Here is a 21,205-nt window from a genome sequence, read left to right on the forward strand (position 1 = left end):
TTGGCGCGTTACCGGACAACATACCTCTCCTCCCAGCTACCACAAGATGGGATCGGCCAAGTGTCTTGCAACACCGGAAGCAGAAGCAATATCTCAAAATACAGACTGACATTGGGATCAGCCCCCTTTTCATCCCATACATTTCAGATGCTAGGAAAACTTGGGATATAATGTGAGAGATGTCCAGAGCCCAAGGTAGCCAATTTTGCTCTAAGCCACAGTTTTGTGTCTGGGCTGTTCAGAGCCGTTCTTTCATAGACCATTTGCAAAGATTTGCATTTGCCTATCAGTCTCCAGGTCAAAACCTACAGCTATTCCTTTTCATTTCTGCTTCTTCCTTCAAGTAAGTTAAATATTTTAGTGTTAGTAGGAAATAAAGCGTTCAGAAAAAAGGACTTCACCCTTTTCTCTTTTAATTCTGCCTATTACTCGGAAAGAAAGCCTGGCTCTCCCTAATCTTTCCACCCACTGTAGTTTTGGTTACTTCCATCGCCACTTTTAAAATTCTCCTGTTCCTGTTTCCTTACCATGATACTATGCTCCATAAGTCTTCAGCTCACAAAACCAGAAGTTAACATTATCTCTGCTTGCTTTGGGCAAAGGCAAGGGACTGCTTTGACTGATTCAATGAGCAGGGAGCAAGTTTCATGGAATGTCATAAATATTTACCATCTCCAAAATATTTATTCCATTGCTGCTGAACAACACTGAAAAGGATACACTAAGGCAAATTGGTTTTGCTTTTTATTCAATATAAGGTTTGCTCACTTGACCAGAATGAACACATCAGAATTAGACAATAGGAATATCAAGAAAGTCTTCTATTCATGGCTCTGTTACTCAGGGTCTAACAGTAAGATTCTCCAAGAAGGCGAGTGGTCTTTGTCTATGCATATTAACAATTCTCTAAGGGGATGCAATAACAAAGCTACTGCCAGGTGACCTTCTTTCAAGCTAAGAAATTCATTAACCATCTTCAATCTAAAATTGAAATGAGAGAGAAAAATATTGCTTTTAGAATTTTATTCACTTATCTTGCTATGAAAGCCTTGGTAATTTATATATCACTGCACTTGAAACACAGTTGCTGAGTTTCCTTTGCAGAACATGATTCTCAGTGAGTGTTTTGATCCTTTTTTTCTTACTAATGCGAAGGCCACTACCATCAGAATACATTTGTGTCCTTGATAATTTTCAAGTTGACATTTATAAAACCATCTGGATGCGTTCACTTGCATATTGTCAGAGGCAACTGCAGAAGCCAGACTTTTCTTACGATCTGTAAAAACCTACTGTTCCTCTTAAGTCATAAAAACATACCAAGAAAAAGCAGCCATTCCTAAAGCAAGCTAGACCTCGAAAACCCCGTAACATAGGCTATAAATTCTTTCAAGTGTTGAATCCATCTTGTCATTCTGGGCTACAGGAATATTATGTGCACCACTGCATATGCCTCTGAAATACACTGACAGTGAGCTTCTGCATTGAAAATGTGTACAGTTCCTCCATATTAACTGGGCTACAACTTCTCAACATACAGAGCAGATGAAAAAGCAAGCTGAAGAATGCAGTTAGTGAACTTAAATCCTTGCCAAATGCTTTTCTCAGTTACTCGTGCATATTTTCCAAGGAGGTATTGTATATCTTGCTTCTTATGAGCCTGCATTTCTGCTTCAGTTTGTAGCTGTGGTGCTCTGGGTTGGGGGTGTTCTGCATCACCATTTTAACACTCACACACAAAATGCAAACTGTGGAAATTACAGCAAAATATTTGAGCATACCCAGCAGTCCTGGTCTTCTAACAAACACTTTAAAGGGGTCTGATTTTCACACAAAGACATTCAGCAATTTTGGAAGACGTTTCATCATGAATAGAGGCACCAGTTTCACTGGCTGCTTTCCATATAACTTACATGCCGATATGCTGACAAACGGGGCACATGGCACTCCTTATCTCTATTCTGCGGCTCCCCAGCCTCACACCTTCCCTGACTTATCCAAAGAGCTGTATCTGTCTGATACTGTTCCCATAAGTGCTGCCTAATTCCTATCTTTCAGTCATTAAGTATAGATTATACATTAGATCTGTAGATTCTTACTAGCTAGATCTGTTCTCTTATCTGAAATTACATACTTCTCTTCAGTCTGAGCAGTAATTAAACGTGAGATCCCATCACTGACCAGCCACTGCTTCCTCCTGATTCCTCTGAGACTTCTTGCTAATGATTGTCACTGTAGATGGCATTGGTTTGCACCACTTCACCAACAAGAACCAGACCCCAACCCAAACATTCACACCCACTCCATAGGCTACAAAGAGTAACAGACACTCATGACTTGTATTTTACAATGCATGCTGAGCATGTTACATACTGCTTAGCATATGGAAAAATGCAGCTTAGATGATATTTCTGAATTTATACCTTTTATCAAACAATGCATGTATCTCAAGACTGGCTTCTTATATGAAACTTAGATTCAACCCAAGTCACTTCCTGCCCCTAGGCAGTTGAATCACTCCATGTAGAAGGATGAATGTCGCTCACAGTTGCGTGAACAGGTAACTATGGCAGCACCCATCCTGTAGGTAGCAGTGCAGTGACTTGAGGTCTTGCCCAGGAGCTGCTGAAAGAACTGGATTGTGACACACTCTGTGGTCTGAGCTCATTGAGACCCACAGCCTGCTGAGAAAAGAACAGAACCTGGGACTTATGTGATGGATGACTTCTCTAGTCACTCAGCCATTACAGAGAAAAAGATGCACAACATGATTATCATCACCCTCTCCTTCTCCTCCTGACACGTCTGAATGAAGGTGGCTTTGGTTACTCAACTGAATGCTGATAACAACAGTGTCAAGAGCTGCCATTTTTATTCAGAGCACACTAACTGATGTTAAAGCTTGGTACCAAATTTGTGAATCCCACATGGCCTAGGAGGACATGGTGCCTGTGAATTTATTAGCTTTTGCTACTCAAGCTCTGTCCACCCACTACCATTTTGACTAATCTATGTTGTACAATGATTCTTCCTGCCCTCCCCTTTTTTAAAAAGAAGCTAACCCACTATCTGCTTAAAAAATAAATAAATAAGATACGAATAATAACAATAATAGTAATAACAAATAGGCTTGGTTATACAGAAAACACACAAGGGTTTGTTTCACAAGGTACGTACATCAGTCAGACAACAGAGGGTGACACCAAACAGCGTAATTAAGCTTCCGCTCTTAAGTGCCCACAGAGGAGGCTCAGTCTGTTGCCTACAGCAGGAGCTTCAAATAACCAGCTAGCTCAGTTAAGCATTTCAATGTCCCATACCATCTCCCCTTCAAGGGTTAAAATGGTCTCACCTTGCATTTATTCACACCCACAGCAAAACCCTTAGAGGTAAATTTTTTGTTGATGAACTAAAAGTGACGGGAAAGCTAGAGAGACAAGAAAAGGCAACATCTGTCACATCCAGCCCTAAGAGTGTCATTCTGACAAAGGTCTCGCTCACCCACACCTGGCCTGTAATTAGGCACCGTGTGGGCAGGTCCGCACCCACGGCGGTGGGACTGAGTCCAAGTGAAAAGAGCCGGGAACAGCCGGGGCTTGACAGGAGCCACCTGAGTGGAGCGTACAAAGCAGCAACGCGGTCTGCAGTCAGCGGTAAGTGACTGAGGAATTGGGAGGATTTGGGGGTGATTGTCCTTGCTAATGGATGGCTGGGGCTCCTGCTTAAAAAAGACAGGCTGAACAGTACAACTAGTGGTCCTCCAAGTGATACTGAGGAGACCCTTGGCAGCAGAAACAGGGCTGAAAATTTTTTATTCCAGTAAATCCCAGCAGGAGATGGTCCTATCTGGGACACTGCAGTGTAGCTAGGAAAACTGTGTGGATTCAGTGGGCTAAGGTAATTAGGCAGAGAATATTTCCCTTTATTTTTAAAGAAAGATCAAATGATGGTATTTCCACCTAGAGTCTGGACTCTTTTCTAAGAAAAAATACACAAGAATACAAATAATAGCTAAAAAGAAAAATTAAGAATTATTAGGAGCATTCTAAATGTAAAGGGAGAATGGAAGTGAGGAAGAATCAAAGCTGTTATATATAAGGATGAGACAAATAGGATGTGTTTTAGTAGAGCACAGCTTATGGAGTAAGTTGTTATCAGCAAGGGTCATTCTGCACCTCAGAAATGGCAACAGGCCAATAGCGTTGGTCTTAGAGCTGGCTAAAAGTAACAGTAGCCTACCTATGAAGAACAATAGTGAAGCCCTGGAAAGCCAAAAGTGGCCAGATCACGGCTGCAAGTCAGCTGAAGGATCCCCAGTTAGCCTGGAATTGGCACAGCCACCTCCCCAAACTGAATCATAGGTTGTTTTTTGTTTGTTTGTTTGTTTTAAATATGATGCTTGTAGTTAGATTAAATAATCATAATTGTATGTTTTACTGTCAGAACACCACTGTAGGGACAAGGTGAGAACCTATTATTTAGAAGGTCAAAGCAGATGGTGTTAAGTATGTCTCTAAATCAGGAAATATTTAATAGATTTTCTTTGTTATTATCCTGACATTTCTTTCAGTTGTACACCATTTCTAAGTGACTGACAGAAGCAATTTGAAAGCCCAAATCTTACTGTAATCTCTAGTGATGAACAAATACATGTATGACTTTGCATATTTACTGCCCTTTTATTGGAGTGCTTCCCACATTTAACGCCTCAAGAAAAGAATTTGCATCAGTATTCTGAGTCATTATGGGAGCCTAATGCCCTAGTTCACTGTCTCAGACTCAGTTTAAGAGGTCAGTAGATGCTCACAAAACTCTAATACCCAGACCAGGCAATGTATGTGAACCCTGTTTTGCCTTACCTTGACACCTGTGATGTCCAGAACCTTTTTCTTTCTGCAGATCACCTAACAGCTTTGCTCCACTATGAGATTGATTTGTCTACTCTTAAATTTCTTGGTTTCAGTGCTATTCATTTAGAGTCAGTTTCCTTCTGGAGAGCTTACCTAAAAGCTGGTGAGCCAGCAGGAAAGGAGACTGGCTAAATGCCCAGATGCTCTTTTACTTATTATTACTTGTTTGTACTGAAGCAGAGCCAAAGTGCCTTCATCTTGAATCTTACTATGGGCAATTTATAACCACATCTGAGGGATGGGGAGGAGACTGAGATGAAATTAAGTCTTCTACCAATTACTCCAATTACTCTGCTCACCTGAATTAGTTCACTATATCACCAGCACTAAGCCCAGACCTGTGCACATTTGATAAGCTGGAGAAATGCTCTTGCTGTGTGTTAGCTACTGAACATGGACTGTGCCTGGAAAAGGTGTTATGTATATTCTTGTACAGAATGGGCTAGACCACCTCTACAAAATATACATTCAAAAAGTTATAGTGTATTTTCTGGTATTTATATATGGGTAAATACATACATGTTCCCCTTTATGAGGCCTACAGATACTGCTGTAATATTTTTATCCATTTGTGGAACTTTACAATGTTTGGGTGTTTAATTAGTGAGTGGTATCTAAATGCCGCAGGCTCAAATACAGGCAATAAGTTTTTGGGAGAAGGGGAAATTAACTGGTAACTTATAGTCAGGGATTCTAGGCTAAACTCTGGATGACTTCTCTTTTGTGATGCCTTTACATTACTAACCAAACACTACAAACTACCAAATAGTATGAAAGGCTAAATTAAAGCCATCGGAAGATAGAAATGACAGAAACGTTCTTTTTTCTAAGGACAATGCTGGAGCAAGAGATATAGGAAGTATGGTTGGAAGTAAGGAATAGGAAAGCTGGAAAGACAGAAATATAAATGGTGAAAAATAGGTTATATTTTGGGGGACAAAACACGCCTGTGCTTTGAGACTTTGTACTCCTAGGCGAAACATTCCTCTCTTCAGATTTCTCCACATTTCTTCTTTTCCATACTCACAATTGCCCAAGAAGTCTTTCTCTCAAACTTCTCCATTTTTTTAGTATCCCTCTTGAATTGTGCATACAAGCAGCAACAAAACCTCTGTACTTTTTAAATAATAATCCTCCTCCATGTATTAAATATATATTGTATATGTGCATGTGTGCATGCATATATGTCTCTCTAATCTGTGTGTGTGGATAAAGTCTGAAAAGTTCTTTAGCAATTCAAAGTTATTAGTAATATATCAGCAAAACCTCAAAGGCCTTTCCAGTTATTGCTTCCTCAAAATGTTCATCTCCATTTAGTAAATACAATACGCAGTGTGACAGCATTTACTCTCCCAAACAATAAAGATAATCCAAAATTAATTACCTGTGCTTTTTATTCACTAACCCTTTAGCCCAGGTGTCAGTACTTTTTGACCAGTGATACCAGTGCTGAATGTTCACATGCAATGTAATGCCAAGAACTGATTCTTCTAAAACCTTACTTAGTAATGATCCATCATAAACATTCAATAACTCAAAAGCCACAGCTAAAAAACGTGATCACATTTTGATCACAATGTTATGTGACCATGCACAGTAGCAAGAACGGTATTTGCAATCCAGGGCTTGCCTTCTAGTTATTGCCATTATATTCTGAGATGGAATAATTACTCAAATTTTAATCTACTTAATCCACACATTCAACTTTTAATCTACTTAACTGTTGTAGCAGTGCATGCATATCATTTAAATTTCTTAATCAAAATATCAGGTAGCAGAATATCTTATTGGAATTCAAGTATTATGAGACTAGTAATATTGATCTCATAAGAGTGTTGTGTGCGGTTGTCATGTCATGTAATTGAATTCAATTACACAACTTAATCTTATAACAGTTTTGCACAAATCTTATTTTCAAGTGTCCTGTGGAAATTTTTGTTATACTGCCTTGGGCTGTTGTCCTGAAACTCCACAGATCGTTCTTCTTATCCGCTTTTTTTTTTTTTTTTTTAGCCTGTTAGCATATCAGATTTCTTCAAACCATGGCTATGGAATTTTCTTACTAATCAGTAACTTAACAAGAAATTTTCAATAGATTTTTTGATGAGTATTCTTAAAAAGGAAAAGAAAAAAAAAGGCTCTTAGCTCATAGCTAAGCTATGAGTTACCAGTCTTTATTTTAAAATACATAATTCTAGTGGTTATTCTAAATATCACCATTTTTATTTTTTTTTTTAAATCATCAGCTTGTTTTGGTAAACATAGAAAAAGAAAAGTGTAAAGACCTCAGATCAGCCATACCATTATCTTTTGCCCAATTTTATCTAGTAATGAATCAAAAACATTGCATCTTTTTACTTCCTCCATACATGAGATATTCCTTAACTCTTGTCTTAACTGTACAGGCCATAAATGTATGTTAACATTGCTGTTTTTCTTATGAAATTTGTGTGATTTCTAATTCCCAGTTACCAGTATTCCTTTTTCATTGTCCTGTATTCTTCCAGTTTCTTTCAGTTTACTAAGTTAGACTATAGATACTTAACGTTTTTTTTTGTTTTTTTGTTTTTTTTTTTTTTTTGTTTTTGTTTTTGTTTTTTTTTTTTTTTATAAAAAAAAAGCATAAAGCAACCCAATCTGCACTAAAGAAATCAGAAAACTTTTTGTGTCCTGTTACTGCTAACCACTGACGGAGACAATAAGGGTGATAAAAGAATGGTGAGTACAAATCTTAGGAATTAGATAAACAACATATTTTGTTTTAAATTAAAATAAAAACAAAATCACTATTTCCTGCAGGAAGATTGTTAGGTTACAAATGTTAATAATTAAAAACCCTGACACTTGGTCTTGCCTCTCTTGAACAGACTGTGTCTGTGCTTGCACACATGTCCTGAAAAGGTGTGGGGCAGTCATATTCAGAGTTTTTCATATCTCACAAGCCATCCACTAGCAGCCCATGAATCACAGGTTGAGCAAGTGTCCGAAGGGTGGCTGGATTGTGAAAGGCAGCTACTAAACCAGTGTTTTATAGATTAGGATGTCAATCTATGAACATTCACTTTTTTTTTCCTCTGAGCTGTACAGCAAAGTGGAAATGGCTATTACTGGTTGCCTGCTAAGTGAGGTGCATATCCCATTTCTTTCCAGTAAAACAATGGAGCTCAGCATTCAGCAACCCTCCTGCCAGCAGCGCTGGTTAGGCTGAGTTCACATTCACGAACGAGTCATTCCAGTTCCTCTTGTTCAGCACTAAGGCTCTTAAATGCCTGTTGAAAGAATTTTCTCCCATCAAATTGTGTGCTGCCTCAACTCTTTTTAGAAAGATATCATTTCTTAACATCTCCCCAGTCCTTTTGTTGTTAGGCTAACATAAACCAATATAGAAAAACTACCTGCTAAAAAAAATTGTCTCCCATCCAAACTATACACCTCTCTTAATAACAAAATGAATTAACTTTCCACGCAGACACACACAAAAGTTTTCTCTATCTCGAATTACTTGCCTAGCTACCCGTTCATTTCCAGTTTCTGCTTTCAAAGGAAGAACCACTGAAAAGAAATCGCTGATCACTCTTGTTTGGCAACAACTTCCCACATTTTCTAAAATCATTACCCCTTGGTGAGATGTTCTGAAAAGAAGTACAGCACAGATTATAGACATGACCTGTGAGTCTTCATCCATTTTCTTCATAAGCCTATTAATTTCAGAGCTGCCTTTCAAGACTTTAGGACTGAAAAGCAGTTACAGCTCATGATTGTTACTTTACAAGAAAAACAGAATGTGGAAAAGGGGAGGTGGGTGCCATATGAAACACCTAGAAGAAGAGGAAATTGAGAACAGTGAAGAAGGCAAACAGGAAGGGAAGAAACTGGTACAATATGTAGGGCCCCTGCCATAGGAAAGCCAAGAGAGGAAAATGTAGAGGAAAGGCATCCAAACAAAGGAGGGTATATGAAGAAAGACAATGAGACCAGGATGAAGGCAGCACAAACAGCCTACAGCTGCCAAACATGCCGACTTCCACCAAGTTACATGCATGCCCATCAGTTCTCCACACCTCTGGCCGGCAGGAGAGTCAGAACCTCATGGTCCAATTCACCCCCTCAGCAAACTACATCCAGCATTGGATGTGCAAGAAATGCAAAAAACAGAGAACTGAGTGGAGGGGAAGGATCTCCCACCCCACCATGCCAGTAGCGCTCCTCTTAATGCAGCCCAGGATGCTCAGAGACCCAACAACACATTGCTAGCTCACGGTCAAGTTGATGGCCATCAGGACCCCCACATCTCTTTCTGCAAAGCTCAAAAAAAATCAACTTCCAGCTGACTGGCCCCTCAGGGGTACTGGGTTATTCCTCCTAGGCTGCAGGTCTTTGTGTTTCTCTTTATAGATCTGTCCCTTTTATAAAAATGTAACACAAATAAAAAGTTTAACCTGTGTATTTGATTTGCTTTAGGTGGTTGGAATATGGATTATTGCATTTTATCTCCTTGGCTCAGTAACAGGTGAGATATAACATCTATAAAAACAATCACTAAAAGATGAATTCAGACAAAATAATACAGAGGAGACAGTGACGTATTTTACATTGAAGTCATAGCATGATTTGTGTGTCATTGTATGGGAAAGTCTATTACCGTGCAGGACCTAATGCTAAAGGCTCCATCTCATTTCAGTTTCATTAAGAATACGAGATACATAACTTTATGCCAGAAATTCACAGAGGAGAACTGCAGTCATGTGCCCTAGCTCTACCAAGACGTTGCATAAGCTGTCTCTACCTGTTACTGCTGTTGACAAAGAATGGCTCAGTAATAGGGTACTTAGCACAACAAACAGTGCTAGAACAGAAAAGTTGAGCATGAGAGCAACAGACCTGTTTGATCTGGAAAATGATGATGTATTAAAAGAAAAGATCAAATCATTCACTATGCAAGGCTACTGCATACGTATCCATTCCTCCAAAGAGGCATAATGCTTTGATGCAGGAAGAATGTGGGAGCAATTCTAAGAAGTGTTTCTTAAAAGTCTTAAAAAAATAAAATAAAAATAAAAAAAGCTTTTATAAGTTGAGAATATAATGTCAAAAATATATCTGGATCCCTACTTGTTTTTTTTATCTTCAAACTATATAGCTCCCCTCACGCTACCTGCTTCAGGCAATATCCATAAAGGAAACAAGAAGAAATCTCTTTCAAAATCAATCATAGAACAAAATCCTCAGTTTCCTGAGGACAGTCTTCAGCCTGTTGCAATCTTAAACATATTGTCTAGCTGTAATAGAGTCCAAAACATAAACCATTTGTTTCTTCTACTCTAGGTAAAGAAATTTGCTTCCCCAGGCTTGGCTGTTTCTCAGATGACCCCCCCTGGTCTGGGGTACCAGGGAGACTTCTGACAGGTTTGCCTGACTCTCCTGAACATATGAACTTGAGCTTCTCTCTCTACACCAGGGAAACAGGAAATAACTCACAGGTGACATTTATTTTTAACATCAAGAACTGACTAAAGCTACCACTGTTTGTTAATTTGTTAAAAAGCCTACATCATTCATCACAGGCAAATGAGTCGAAATAAGACACTAGCTTCAGTGTTCACTCATTACTGTTCCTTCAAACTGTTTGGGGGTAAAGCATAAAAAAAACGGTGAAGGAACTGTCAGATGGAACAGATTTCCTGGTATTTCCCTGCACAAGAAGTGGGTTATAGCAGACTACCTTTTGCATGTGTTTAGGTCTCTCAGGAAAGCTGGAATCCTGTTCAAATAAGCAGCTTTATGAACACTCAGACAGGAGAACAAGTGCTGATGTATTATGGGGAAGCTGTGCCATTGACTTCTAAAAACAGAAGTCTGAAGCAGGCCCTTCTCATACAATTTTCAAACCACATTCCTCCTTGAAGTCTGGGTGACTGTACACGCTTACCTGCCTCTGTCCGTACCAAAATTAAGACAGACCCATCCAAATTGTTCATGCCCTGAAATTCTGAGCCAAGGAAGGAGAAGGAACTGCAAGATGTGGGGCTGGGACTGCACCAATTCAGCAAATGCATGTGAGGCTGCTAAATCCCTTGCAGGCTCCCAAACCTAGTGTTCCCTGTTCCATACAGGAGCATTTATGAATCTACTGCCATGAAGTACAATGGCAGCACTGCCAGCACAAGCATCGCAGCTTACAGCAGTCCTGTTTGCCATGCTACGAGTCCAGCTCAGGCTCTTTAAGGATGAGAAGTTAACACCTGTAATAAACTTTTACGATCTGAAGAGCAGGGACACGTGAGCTCATGGCACACAGTCAGCATTGGTTACTCAGGCATTTTGGTTGTTGATAAAATAAATCAAAATGCACCTTGCATTACTTCCCAGCCACTGCACCTAAACATCTCCCTGATCTAGTGCACAGCCCTTCCACACCAAAACTCCCTGAGCTCACATCACAGGTGCTATATTTGTTTGAAAACAATGCAGATGGTCAGAGATCACACTCAGAGTAAGAGATATATATAATTAAGCAGCTTGTGGCAACATGTGGTGGACCAAGATCAGCTTCACCACTATTGCATACAGTTCTTGCATTAAATTCTTTCAGCCTTTGTGGAGTAGTTGGTTACAAAAACAGACAGGAAACATCCCCTGCCCAGAAAGACATGCTGTTTCTTAGATGCAAAGCATCACACAGACACCAAAGGTCAGGTCAGTAGAAGGGCAAGCTGAATCAGGAAGCATGGAGCTCTCCTTCTCAGGCCAACAGGCATCATGAGGCACTCTGGACTTTATATGGGGAGCTCCTGCTGCGTCAAGGAAAATAGACAGGAGCAGCAGAAACCACATTGGCACAACTTTGGAGACAGTGGTAGGACTGGGAAAGATGGGATAGAGAAGTGCCTGGGACTCTGCCCATTAAAAGGAGTTGTGTGAGTCCTACAAAAGGTGATGACTTAGATGACATTTTTAAAAAACTTAAAAGTGTGAGAAGATAAAACAACTTGATTTTTTGTTTGCTTGTTTACACACAGGTGATCTCAGCGATAAACTCCTCAACAATCCAAAACTCACATTTCTCCTCACGCAGGAAAACCTCCTTCATCATTCATGGATTTGGCAGCACTGGAAAATCAGGCTGGGTGGTAGAAATGTGCTTGGTATGAGACTATATCCTCTGTTTTCCTTCAGCAGTTGTAACTACATTCTGTTCTTATAATTTAGACACCAAGGTTCACCTGCTATTTTGTAATGCATTAAATAGTTTCAGATACCAACCAAGAAATTACCAACCAAAGCTAAAATATTCCCATTCTGCAAGGTGCTGTGTAGTCACAGCTTCTTGCTCAACTCTGACATTGTGCTTCTCTAGAGAATTTTCATCTCCAAAACCCTACAAAGCAGATCAAAGCAACAAACTGAACACAGATGTCCCCAGCCTCTACACTGATGTCAGAATATCAGAATATCAGATTAGGCCAACTCACTGTTTCTCCCATCAGGAACTATTGAACCACCACTATTCGATTTGTAAAGAAAAAAAAAAGAAAAAAAAAAAAAAAAAAAAAAAAAAGAAAGACAAAGCTTTCTGTTTGATTAATGAGTGCAAAGGAAAAAAAAAAAAAAAAAAGAAAAAAAAAAAAAAAAGAAACATCAAAAATGAAGTACCACAAAAGAGAGCTGCTGCCCTCTGGCCAGAGGACTGTATGGTGGTGGTGTCAGCCTTGGTTCTGGCAAGGCAGAAAAATTTTCTGTGGTTTCTGCTTCCTTCACAAAGACAGGAAAAGACCGCCACTGAATGCTAAGTCACAGTTCTGCAGCATTATTTTTGTTCGTAAATCTGTGAAAACTTTAAATCTAGAATATTACATATCCAAATTTTCCAGTGGAAAAGAAACACCAATTCTATCTGCCTAACTAGAAGCATTTCCATGGTGTACCTAACGCAGAGGATTCAAGCTTCTGCTTTCTTTGGCATTCACCTTCAACTGTTTACCATGCATTATTTTTTGTTTCTATTCCCTGATCCTTCTCAAACCTTACATAAGCTCTAGTCACAGAAAGCTACAGCTGCAGACTTTAATACATGATTCTTCTAGTGGAAAAATCACCGATCTCTGCAAGGCTGTGGCCAGTACAGAAGTGACAGATACATTAGGTATATTTGCTCAAACAGGAACTTTCTAGTCTGCTCTGAACCTTTCCAATCTGACATGACTTTCCAAGTTTTAAAGATACTTGGTAAATAAGTCCACTTCCAATACTATTTAGTTAAGCTACAGATGATTCTTAAAGAAAGTCACATAGTGCACGTAACAGCTACTGTGCTGTTGTGTGGCTTTTCCAAATCACATTAAATATGTATTCAAATGTCTTATAGTAAAATATTTTTGATTACAGTCTTTCAAACTTGAGACTTTGATTAATAGTTTGTTGTATTCTGTTTTATAAGAAGATTCATTTTTCTCTGTGGTACAGGCTACAGTGAAGACTTCGATTCAGTAATGAATGAGAAATTGCATGATTATATTACCATTTATTGTTTATTTTGATTTAAGTTTAATTCCTGTCTGCTATTTAGTTTCCTTAAATGCTTTGCTTTATGTGTTCCCACCTCAGCTGTTACTGGAAGCAGAAAACGTGAACTGCATTGCTGTTGATTGGAAAGAAGGCGCAAAAGGCACCTACGTCAGCGCAGTGAACAACATCCGCGTGATTGGAGCCGAGGTTGCTTATTTCATAAAAACTTTACAGGTAAAAGATACAGCTCCACAACACACAGTTCTTAAGTAGATGCAGAGGGGTTATGATATTTCTTTGATTTTGCACTTCATCTAGTACGGTCAGCTACTGCTTCAGAAAGAGCTGTACAATGCATGCAGTTGAGATACAGCTAATTATACTAATTATCAGCTCTGTAAGGACTTCTCACAGCCACAAAAGACACCAATTAAGCTAATGTAGTTGAAAAGAGGTGTCAATTAATTAAAGACCAGTAGGTGGCAACATTTCCGTACGATGTTACAGGTAAGAAGGCGTTCAGTGGCAACGAGGCAAGGCACACGTTCAGTGCTTACAAGAGTCTTTACCTGAATAATTTACTTCTAGCACAAGTATATCAGCACCTCAGCAGCACTGAAGTGATGTGGAGCTAGAAGCACCACAGAGATTCACTTGGTATTTGCTGTCTACAGGCACAATAAATTGTCCCGTTGCCTTCTAGTTGTGAGCTTCATGTTCCTGAAGGCAAGCGTTCACTTTTACCAATATAGCACAGACTGCTCAGCTGCAAAGTTTAAGAGTACCACCACGTCCCACTGACTTCAAATGGACTTACAAGTACTTAAGGCTGCTGAAATCATCCCCTATTTGGCTGCAGACTTGATGCTGGAAACTAGGCAGTCCTTGTGTTTTAGAGATATTCCAGAGACCACAAGGCCACATACCAACTTCACGAATACTCAAGTACCAAAAACCACTTCTCTAGAACCAGCTGAGGTACAGTCTGCTGTTTCTACCTGGGAAGGCCTCATATCTAGACTCACACTGCTGTTTTTGTCTTTCTTCTTTGTATGCAACTCCCAGGTCATTTGACGATGGTTCAGTTTATTACGTGATCTCTGTCTGCCTATTTCCATTTAATATCTCTACACTGCAAATGGTGCGGTAATAAAACTCTTTTTTTCCATTACAAAACTGCAAAAAGTAATCCTTAATTTTTCTTTTCCACAATTTACAGATTTGGGAATTTTGGCTTTAAGCAAAGTTAAGCTGCATTGTAAATAGAAAAATTACAGTAAAAAGTAATTGAAGGTATCTTTCACTTGATAGGCACAGACAGATCAATAGTAAAGATTTGCCTTTTTTTTTTTTTTTTTTTTTTTTTTTTTTGGTATATACATTACAAAAGAAAACTTAGTGTAAAAACCTCAAGCAGTTAGCAATCAATCCTTGTTGACTTTGGACATTACAAACCCAGGATATGCCTGGCTGAAATGTGTCCCCTGCAGGCAGATTACATGCTCATTAATTTCTACTGCTGTCTTCAAAGCATGTATAACAGCTGAGAAGTGCAGGTCCTGTACAGGTGACTCTTGGCAAAGATGCCAAACCCCTAAGCCTGTCAGTGAAGGTACTATTGAGTGACATGATCACATTTGCTAAGCAGACCCATGGAGAATAGTTGCATGATGAAAGAGGGCTCCATAACAGTGTCAATAAATAAAAAACAAGATCATATTGTTGGAACTTTAAATTAGGGCTTAATCCAAATGAGAAAGAATTTTCATATTTTGTCACCAAGGGTAACTGAATACAGTAACCATATGCTGAGGCTATGATGGTAAATCCATCATCGTGAGGCATTTAAAATTCTAGATTGGGCATTTTTCTTTCAAGTCTTAGGTTAATTTAAACAATAATTAATTCAAGCAGCTCACACACTGTTGGCTAAGCAAGAAGTCAGCCAACAGGCTCGCAAAGGCCCTCAGTGTAAGGCACCCTTTTTGCTCACTACTGAAAGCCTCTGTTCTTGTCTCCCTCCACAACGATCAGAAACTCTTCAGGTACTCCCCTTGTGAAATCCATCTAATTGGCCACAGCCTGGGCGCACATACAGCGGGAGAGGCGGGAAGGAGGATTCGAGGCATCCGGCGGATCACAGGTAGGCTGCTCACCGAGGGGCAGATATAGCAGGGATGCTTCTAGTGGAAAGAAACTTGCAGCACTCTGGTCTGTAGACTGGAATTAAACCATTGGCGGTGCTGCAGGCACCATGTATGAATAAACAAACTTTAGGCTTCTCAGAAACAAGGGTAATTATTAAATCTTTTTTTTCTCTAGTTAGGTTTAAAACTATTTAGCAGATGAGCTCTTAGTATGTTTGCAACATCACAGTCATCCACTGGGTTGCATCCAGCAGTATACGACGACAAAACAACACATCCAAAAGCCTGTTTTCCTCTCCATGATGCTCAACAGTCCAGTAACAAAACCACTGATAATAAAATGCCTCCTTCACAGTAATACAATGCTAATATATATCCTATTAGAAAATATTTTGCTTATAATAGAATGAGTCTGTAGAAAGGTTCACAAAACCATGTTTTTGTGCACCATAACTTGTGCCATATTAAATGTCTGATGTTATAAATTGGCAAAAGGCATTAATATGTAACTTTTCCCTCTCCTGATCCCAAATTTCTTTATTTTTTTTTTTGTTAAAGGTTTGGACCCTGCAGGGCCCTATTTTGAAGGCACTCCTCCAGAGGTGAGGCTGGATCCTTCAGATGCAAACTTTGTTGATGTTATTCACAGTAATGCTGCCCACTTTCCTGCCATAGGTAAGAGTTCATGTGCAATCAAGTAGCTGTAGAGATGGGCACGTTGCATATGTACCTTGAGACTGTGACACAATCGTGTATGTATCCTAGGGCTTGGAATGTACAATGCCACTGGTCACCTTGACTTTTACCCAAATGGAGGAACTGTAATGCCTGGATGCACTGATTTAATTCCAGAGATGAAACAAAATGATTTTGAAGCTCTTATTGCAGGTAAGCATACATTCCCAACATGCTCAGTATTTAATTTTCATTCAATTCTGAAATGCAAACTGTGAAAATAGCTATTCTTTTGGAAGAAAACAGTAATATATATATATATATATGTATTTTTGCCTGTTTACTTATAAGCAGAAATATAAAACGAGAAATAAAGGCTAGATCAGAACAGAGCTACTCAGGAAACACTGCAGGAAAAGTAGTAGTCAGAGGCATCAAAATAGACCTCGGTTTTGCTTCTGCAATTTGAATTGAACCTGCAGAACACAGAGAGGCAAGCTCAGCCCCACAACAGTGGCACTTCCAACAGGACACTTTCTAGGCTGAGGGTAGCCAGTGCCATTGCTAAACCTGCAGCACAACAGCACTGCACTTGGTCCCTCACTGATGCAAGGAGCATCCAGAACCCTGAAGGTATGCAATAGGCAGAAGCACACAGCATTGTCAGGGACTGTGGGCACCTCACACCTCCACCTGAGACCTTCTTCAGGCTTTGGAGTGGTTGGCAGAAGGCTGAGGAATTCTCTTTGTTCTACTAAACCTTTTAAAACTGTACTTAATGTCACTTGCTGGGACATCATATATTCAGACAGCTACGTATACGTGTGTGTGTGTATGTATATATTACTAGGCCATGCTGCTGTTGTATTCCATGTCTCATGATAAGGCAAGTACAAGTCTTCTACAGGATGACAGGAGGTTATTACATGGATGCTCACAAATTTTCTCCCAACAGATGCTACTATTTTTGGGGGATGCCATCACTCACGCAGCCATGAGTATTATTTTGAAAGCATCCTCTATCCCACCGGATTCGTTGGATATCCCTGTGAATCATACAAATCCTATGAGGCAGTAAGTATATCGGCCCAAGAGTGGATGAAGTCCAAAGAAAATAATCAAGGCCTCTGCACTCAGGATAGATCACACCACATGCACAGAACACTTGGACACATGTGGTTCTGCTCTCACATCACCTAGCCAGCAGCAGACCTGAGCTCAAAAATCAACTTGGGCAGTGCAAGTTAGTAGGAGGAGGCACAGCACACAGGGGCTCCATCAACTATTTTGCTTTTAAAAAATGAATGCACAGATGAAACCACCAAAATAAAGAGAAAAATAAAAAATAAACCCCATGCAATTCTCACCCTAAGCCTTTATGCAAAGAGTGTATAGGCTCTTGGCATACTAACCCTACTAAGTCCTGGCTGGAAGAAGAGATATTTGGAGCTTCCAAAAGCCTTTTTGAAAAGGCTGTTCTGGAGAAAAAAAAAAATATAAAAAAATGCCTGTTCTAATTTACACTGGGCACTGATTAGAGCACCTGAATAAATATGCTTACAAAAGAAACTTAAAGTACATATGATTCTTTTGTCTCCTATGTAGTGTTGCAACATGGATACAGGCATGTTCCCTTCCACTGATAGGGTAAATTGGACTTACATTTCATCCTAAACTGTAGCTGAAGAATAGGCTCCCCAAAAATAGGGAGTTTCATGTACACAGGTATCATATCTGCTGATTCCACATGTGCTTGTGTGCATGAGTACATTGCCCATTATCAGGTTTTGGTGGTAAGATATAACAGCATACAGCAGTGCCCCAGCTTTGCAAGGTTAGAACAGAAACCTTAACTGAGCCTTAGTTTTGTCCAAGACAGGTGAAAACCATACTCCCCTCATTAACCGATGCTCATATCTTTCCTAGGGAGAATGTTTCCCATGTCCCCAAGAGGGGTGTCCGATGATGGGGCACTACGCTGACAGATTTCCAGACAAATTTAAGAGAGTAAACCAAAAATATTTTTTAAATACAGCAGCAGATCCACCTTTCACTAGTAAGTGGAGAAGGTTTGTTACAGTTGTTCACGTTTGAAAAGTTATTGCCTTGATACGATTTACAGCCATGCTCTTCTGTTACTTCTATAAACACCTGCTAAGACCTCTGCCAAAAACAATGCTGCATCACATCATCATCTTTCAAACTCAATGAATCTTTCATTAGCTAGCATGAATGAATTCTGGAAAGGAAAAAAGAATTTTCCAGGATGCTAGCACTTCTAATTCTCTCCTATCAATGACAATCCAGTTTTAATCTGCTGTTCTTACGCAGGTTGGAGACAAAAAGTGTTTATCAAACTGTCTGGTGTAAAGAAAATGAGGGGGGACATAAACCTAATTTTCCATGACACAGAGGGGAACAAAAAGGAATATGAAATTGCCAGGTAAGATAAATTAGCATTGCCCTATAGCATGTAATACTGATAACCTTAATCTACACAGTTTCCAGATATTTGAGCAGTGTAAACCCTTATTCTTTGTTGCAGACAGTCTAGTTAACATTAGCTATGAAAAAAGTTATCCTGTAGTTAAGACCTAAGGGAGCAGAAGGATGGTTGTGCCAAGAAGTACAAGTCACGTCCTTTTCATGCATTCTGTGACTTTACAGCGAATTAGGAATGCAGCCTGACGGAAGTGCTGTTTCTCTGAATTGCTCATTAAAGGAAAAAAGACTGCACCTCTTGTATTCACGTAATTCTGACTGCGCTCACCTGTTTCATACGCATGTTAGCGCGACCTCTCCCATGTCAGCACGGCATCACACACATTAACACAGTCACCCAGGTGCTGATAAGGCTCCCTGTGCTGCCAGTGACTTGCTGTACGCTCTCCTGCAAGGCTATCCTGTGCCTGACCTTGGGTTGCAAATTGGATGTGTGTACTTCCTTCCTAGATACATTAAAATCCATCACTATGATATAAATATCACATTTACATGTATATGGTCTGGACAGTGGGTTTCATTCATAACTTATAATCTCTGTTGGCTATCCAAATCACAGCCCTCACTGTCTTCTGTACCTGCTCTGAAACAAGCGCTTCCACGTGCTCTCCCATGCCCCTCTGTGTGTGTGTGCAAAGCAGAGACAGAAGTTCCCAGCTTATCTATATAATCATCCCTGAAAACCTCACCCAGAGCCCTCCCTACTTGCAAAACCCAGTGCTCAGGTGCTGAAGGCACACAAACCCCAGCAGCCATCTCCACCTCACCCTGATCATCTCCTGGTTCTCTCCTGCCACATACCCATTAAAACTTTTTGGGATTGTTTTCGTCCTCTCCCTGTTCAGCACATGCCTACAGGGTCCCAGTCCAGCACCCTATGCTGTTGGAAAGTACAGCAACAAAGGGAAAAGCCTGATCTTGTGGAGAACAAAACTTAGTCCAGTAGTCTCTAAACTATTACATTTATCCTCACTGTCTTCATTCTGTTTCCAGTGGAGCCCTCTCTGAAGACCAGGTTTATACAAAATACCTTGATGTTGAAATTAACCCCAAAAATACTGCGAAAGTTGAATTTCTCTGGAATAAAACCTTATTCACTCTGCTCTGGGCAAGACTGGGAGCAGAAACAGTCAATATAATTCACGGAGAAGATGGTCGTCGGTAAGTATGTCCTTCCAGAAGGTCCGAAGGAATGGGAAAGGAGTGAAAGACTCTGGGAGACAGGATTAAAAAATGGTCTTGATAAACCTGACACACAATGTGCAATCAGCAATATGAATTTCAGTTATGACAAGGACAAGGTCCTACTCTTGGGATAGAAAAGGAAATATTCAAATACAAAATGGTGAATAATCGTCTGGAAAAGAATCCAGTAGTAAATAATTTGGGTACTATACTCTGCCACAGCAAAACAATTACAAACCAGCACCACAGTGCTGTTGAGATAAAGCAAGTCTCATTCCCAGGTGCATTACCAGGAGTACTGCATAGATGATCAGGGAGGAATTATTTTAATTTAAATGGCTGGGCTGAGAATGTAGCCAGAAGTAGGGTCATTTTCAAGCTTGGGGTGTATATTTCAGGTACTATGCACGCAGAGTGAAGTTCAGAAAAAAAGCAAGAGTAAGAGATTCAATAGAGATGGTCTGTGTAAGCAGCTGGAGGAAATGTATCTTTAATCTATACAGAGAGGCGTGGAGAGGGGCATAGAGACAGATGGATAAGCTGTTTTTGAAGGACCACAGTTTGCTGTTCCACACATCTGCTGGCTTAGGTCAAGAAGTAATTGATAGATTTCATAACAGAGAAAATATATGTTAGAGTATTTTTCTAATATTTCTTATTGTTTGGCATTGTCATGGATTATTTAGACAAGAATTGAAGCCCTTTTACTGTTAGCTCAAAAAAAAAAAAAAAAAAATTGGCTGTGACAGTCTAGTAAAATGGCTGGTGTCAGTAAAGCGTACTTACAAGATAACTTTCTGGGTTTTTACCTGGAACGCTATTTTTGTGAATCTAGAGATGAATTATATCCATCTTTCAAAACCCAAATTTTACAGCTTTTCCTCATAAGAAGGAAATTTGCCTTGTTACTGCTAACATGTGAATGCTGATGGGCGTTTAGAAAGGTTTAAGTGGGGTTATGGAGCTAACTAACAACCCCCAAGGTGAGGGTTGATATCTTCCTTTGTGTGTGTGTGTGTGCACACAGGCGTATAAATAAAACAGATCTTGAATGATGCTGTTTTCCTTCTCAGGTCAACTCTCTGTGGCCGTGGAACTGTGACATATGGAGTTCCCCAGCTCCTTACACCTTGCTAGAGGGCACCGAGTACAACCGTTCTGTGCGCTGCAGCTGTGTAAACAGTCGTGTGTGGCAATGCTGGTGCTCAAGGCCATTAAAGGGAATTCTCAAACTGACTTGTTGCTTCCTCTTTTTTTATCTTCAGTATTTCCAAACACATT

At 39.8% G+C, this 21,205-nt stretch overlaps 2 protein-coding genes across 3 annotated transcripts in view; one reads left to right on the forward strand and one right to left on the reverse strand.

Moving 5' to 3' along the window:
- Nucleotides 1-21,205, reverse strand: part of GFRA1 (GDNF family receptor alpha 1) — a 263,680-nt gene that overhangs the window by 231,892 nt on the left and 10,583 nt on the right. The window lies entirely within an intron of this gene.
- LOC101801336 (pancreatic lipase-related protein 2) lies at nt 3,440-21,158 on the forward strand. Of its 2 annotated transcripts, XM_005021979.5 has the most exons (14): nt 3,441-3,653; nt 7,532-7,628; nt 9,372-9,420; nt 10,236-10,390; nt 11,930-12,055; nt 13,515-13,649; nt 15,450-15,558; nt 16,121-16,237; nt 16,328-16,450; nt 17,193-17,311; nt 18,164-18,293; nt 18,569-18,680; nt 19,733-19,900; nt 20,998-21,158. In XM_005021979.5, the coding sequence occupies exons 2-14, from the start codon at nt 7,626-7,628 to the stop codon at nt 21,059-21,061; spliced, it is 1,410 nt and encodes a 469-aa protein (XP_005022036.1). In that variant the 5' UTR covers nt 3,441-3,653; nt 7,532-7,625; the 3' UTR covers nt 21,062-21,158. The 2 variants fall into 2 exon arrangements, with proteins under 2 accessions (XP_071895930.1, XP_005022036.1); XM_072039829.1 differs by lacking the exon at nt 10,236-10,390 and having other exon boundaries at nt 3,440-3,653; nt 11,986-12,055.

The sequence above is a fragment of the Anas platyrhynchos genome, chromosome 6, assembly GCF_047663525.1.
Source record: "Anas platyrhynchos isolate ZD024472 breed Pekin duck chromosome 6, IASCAAS_PekinDuck_T2T, whole genome shotgun sequence".
NCBI lineage: Eukaryota > Metazoa > Chordata > Aves > Anseriformes > Anatidae > Anas > Anas platyrhynchos.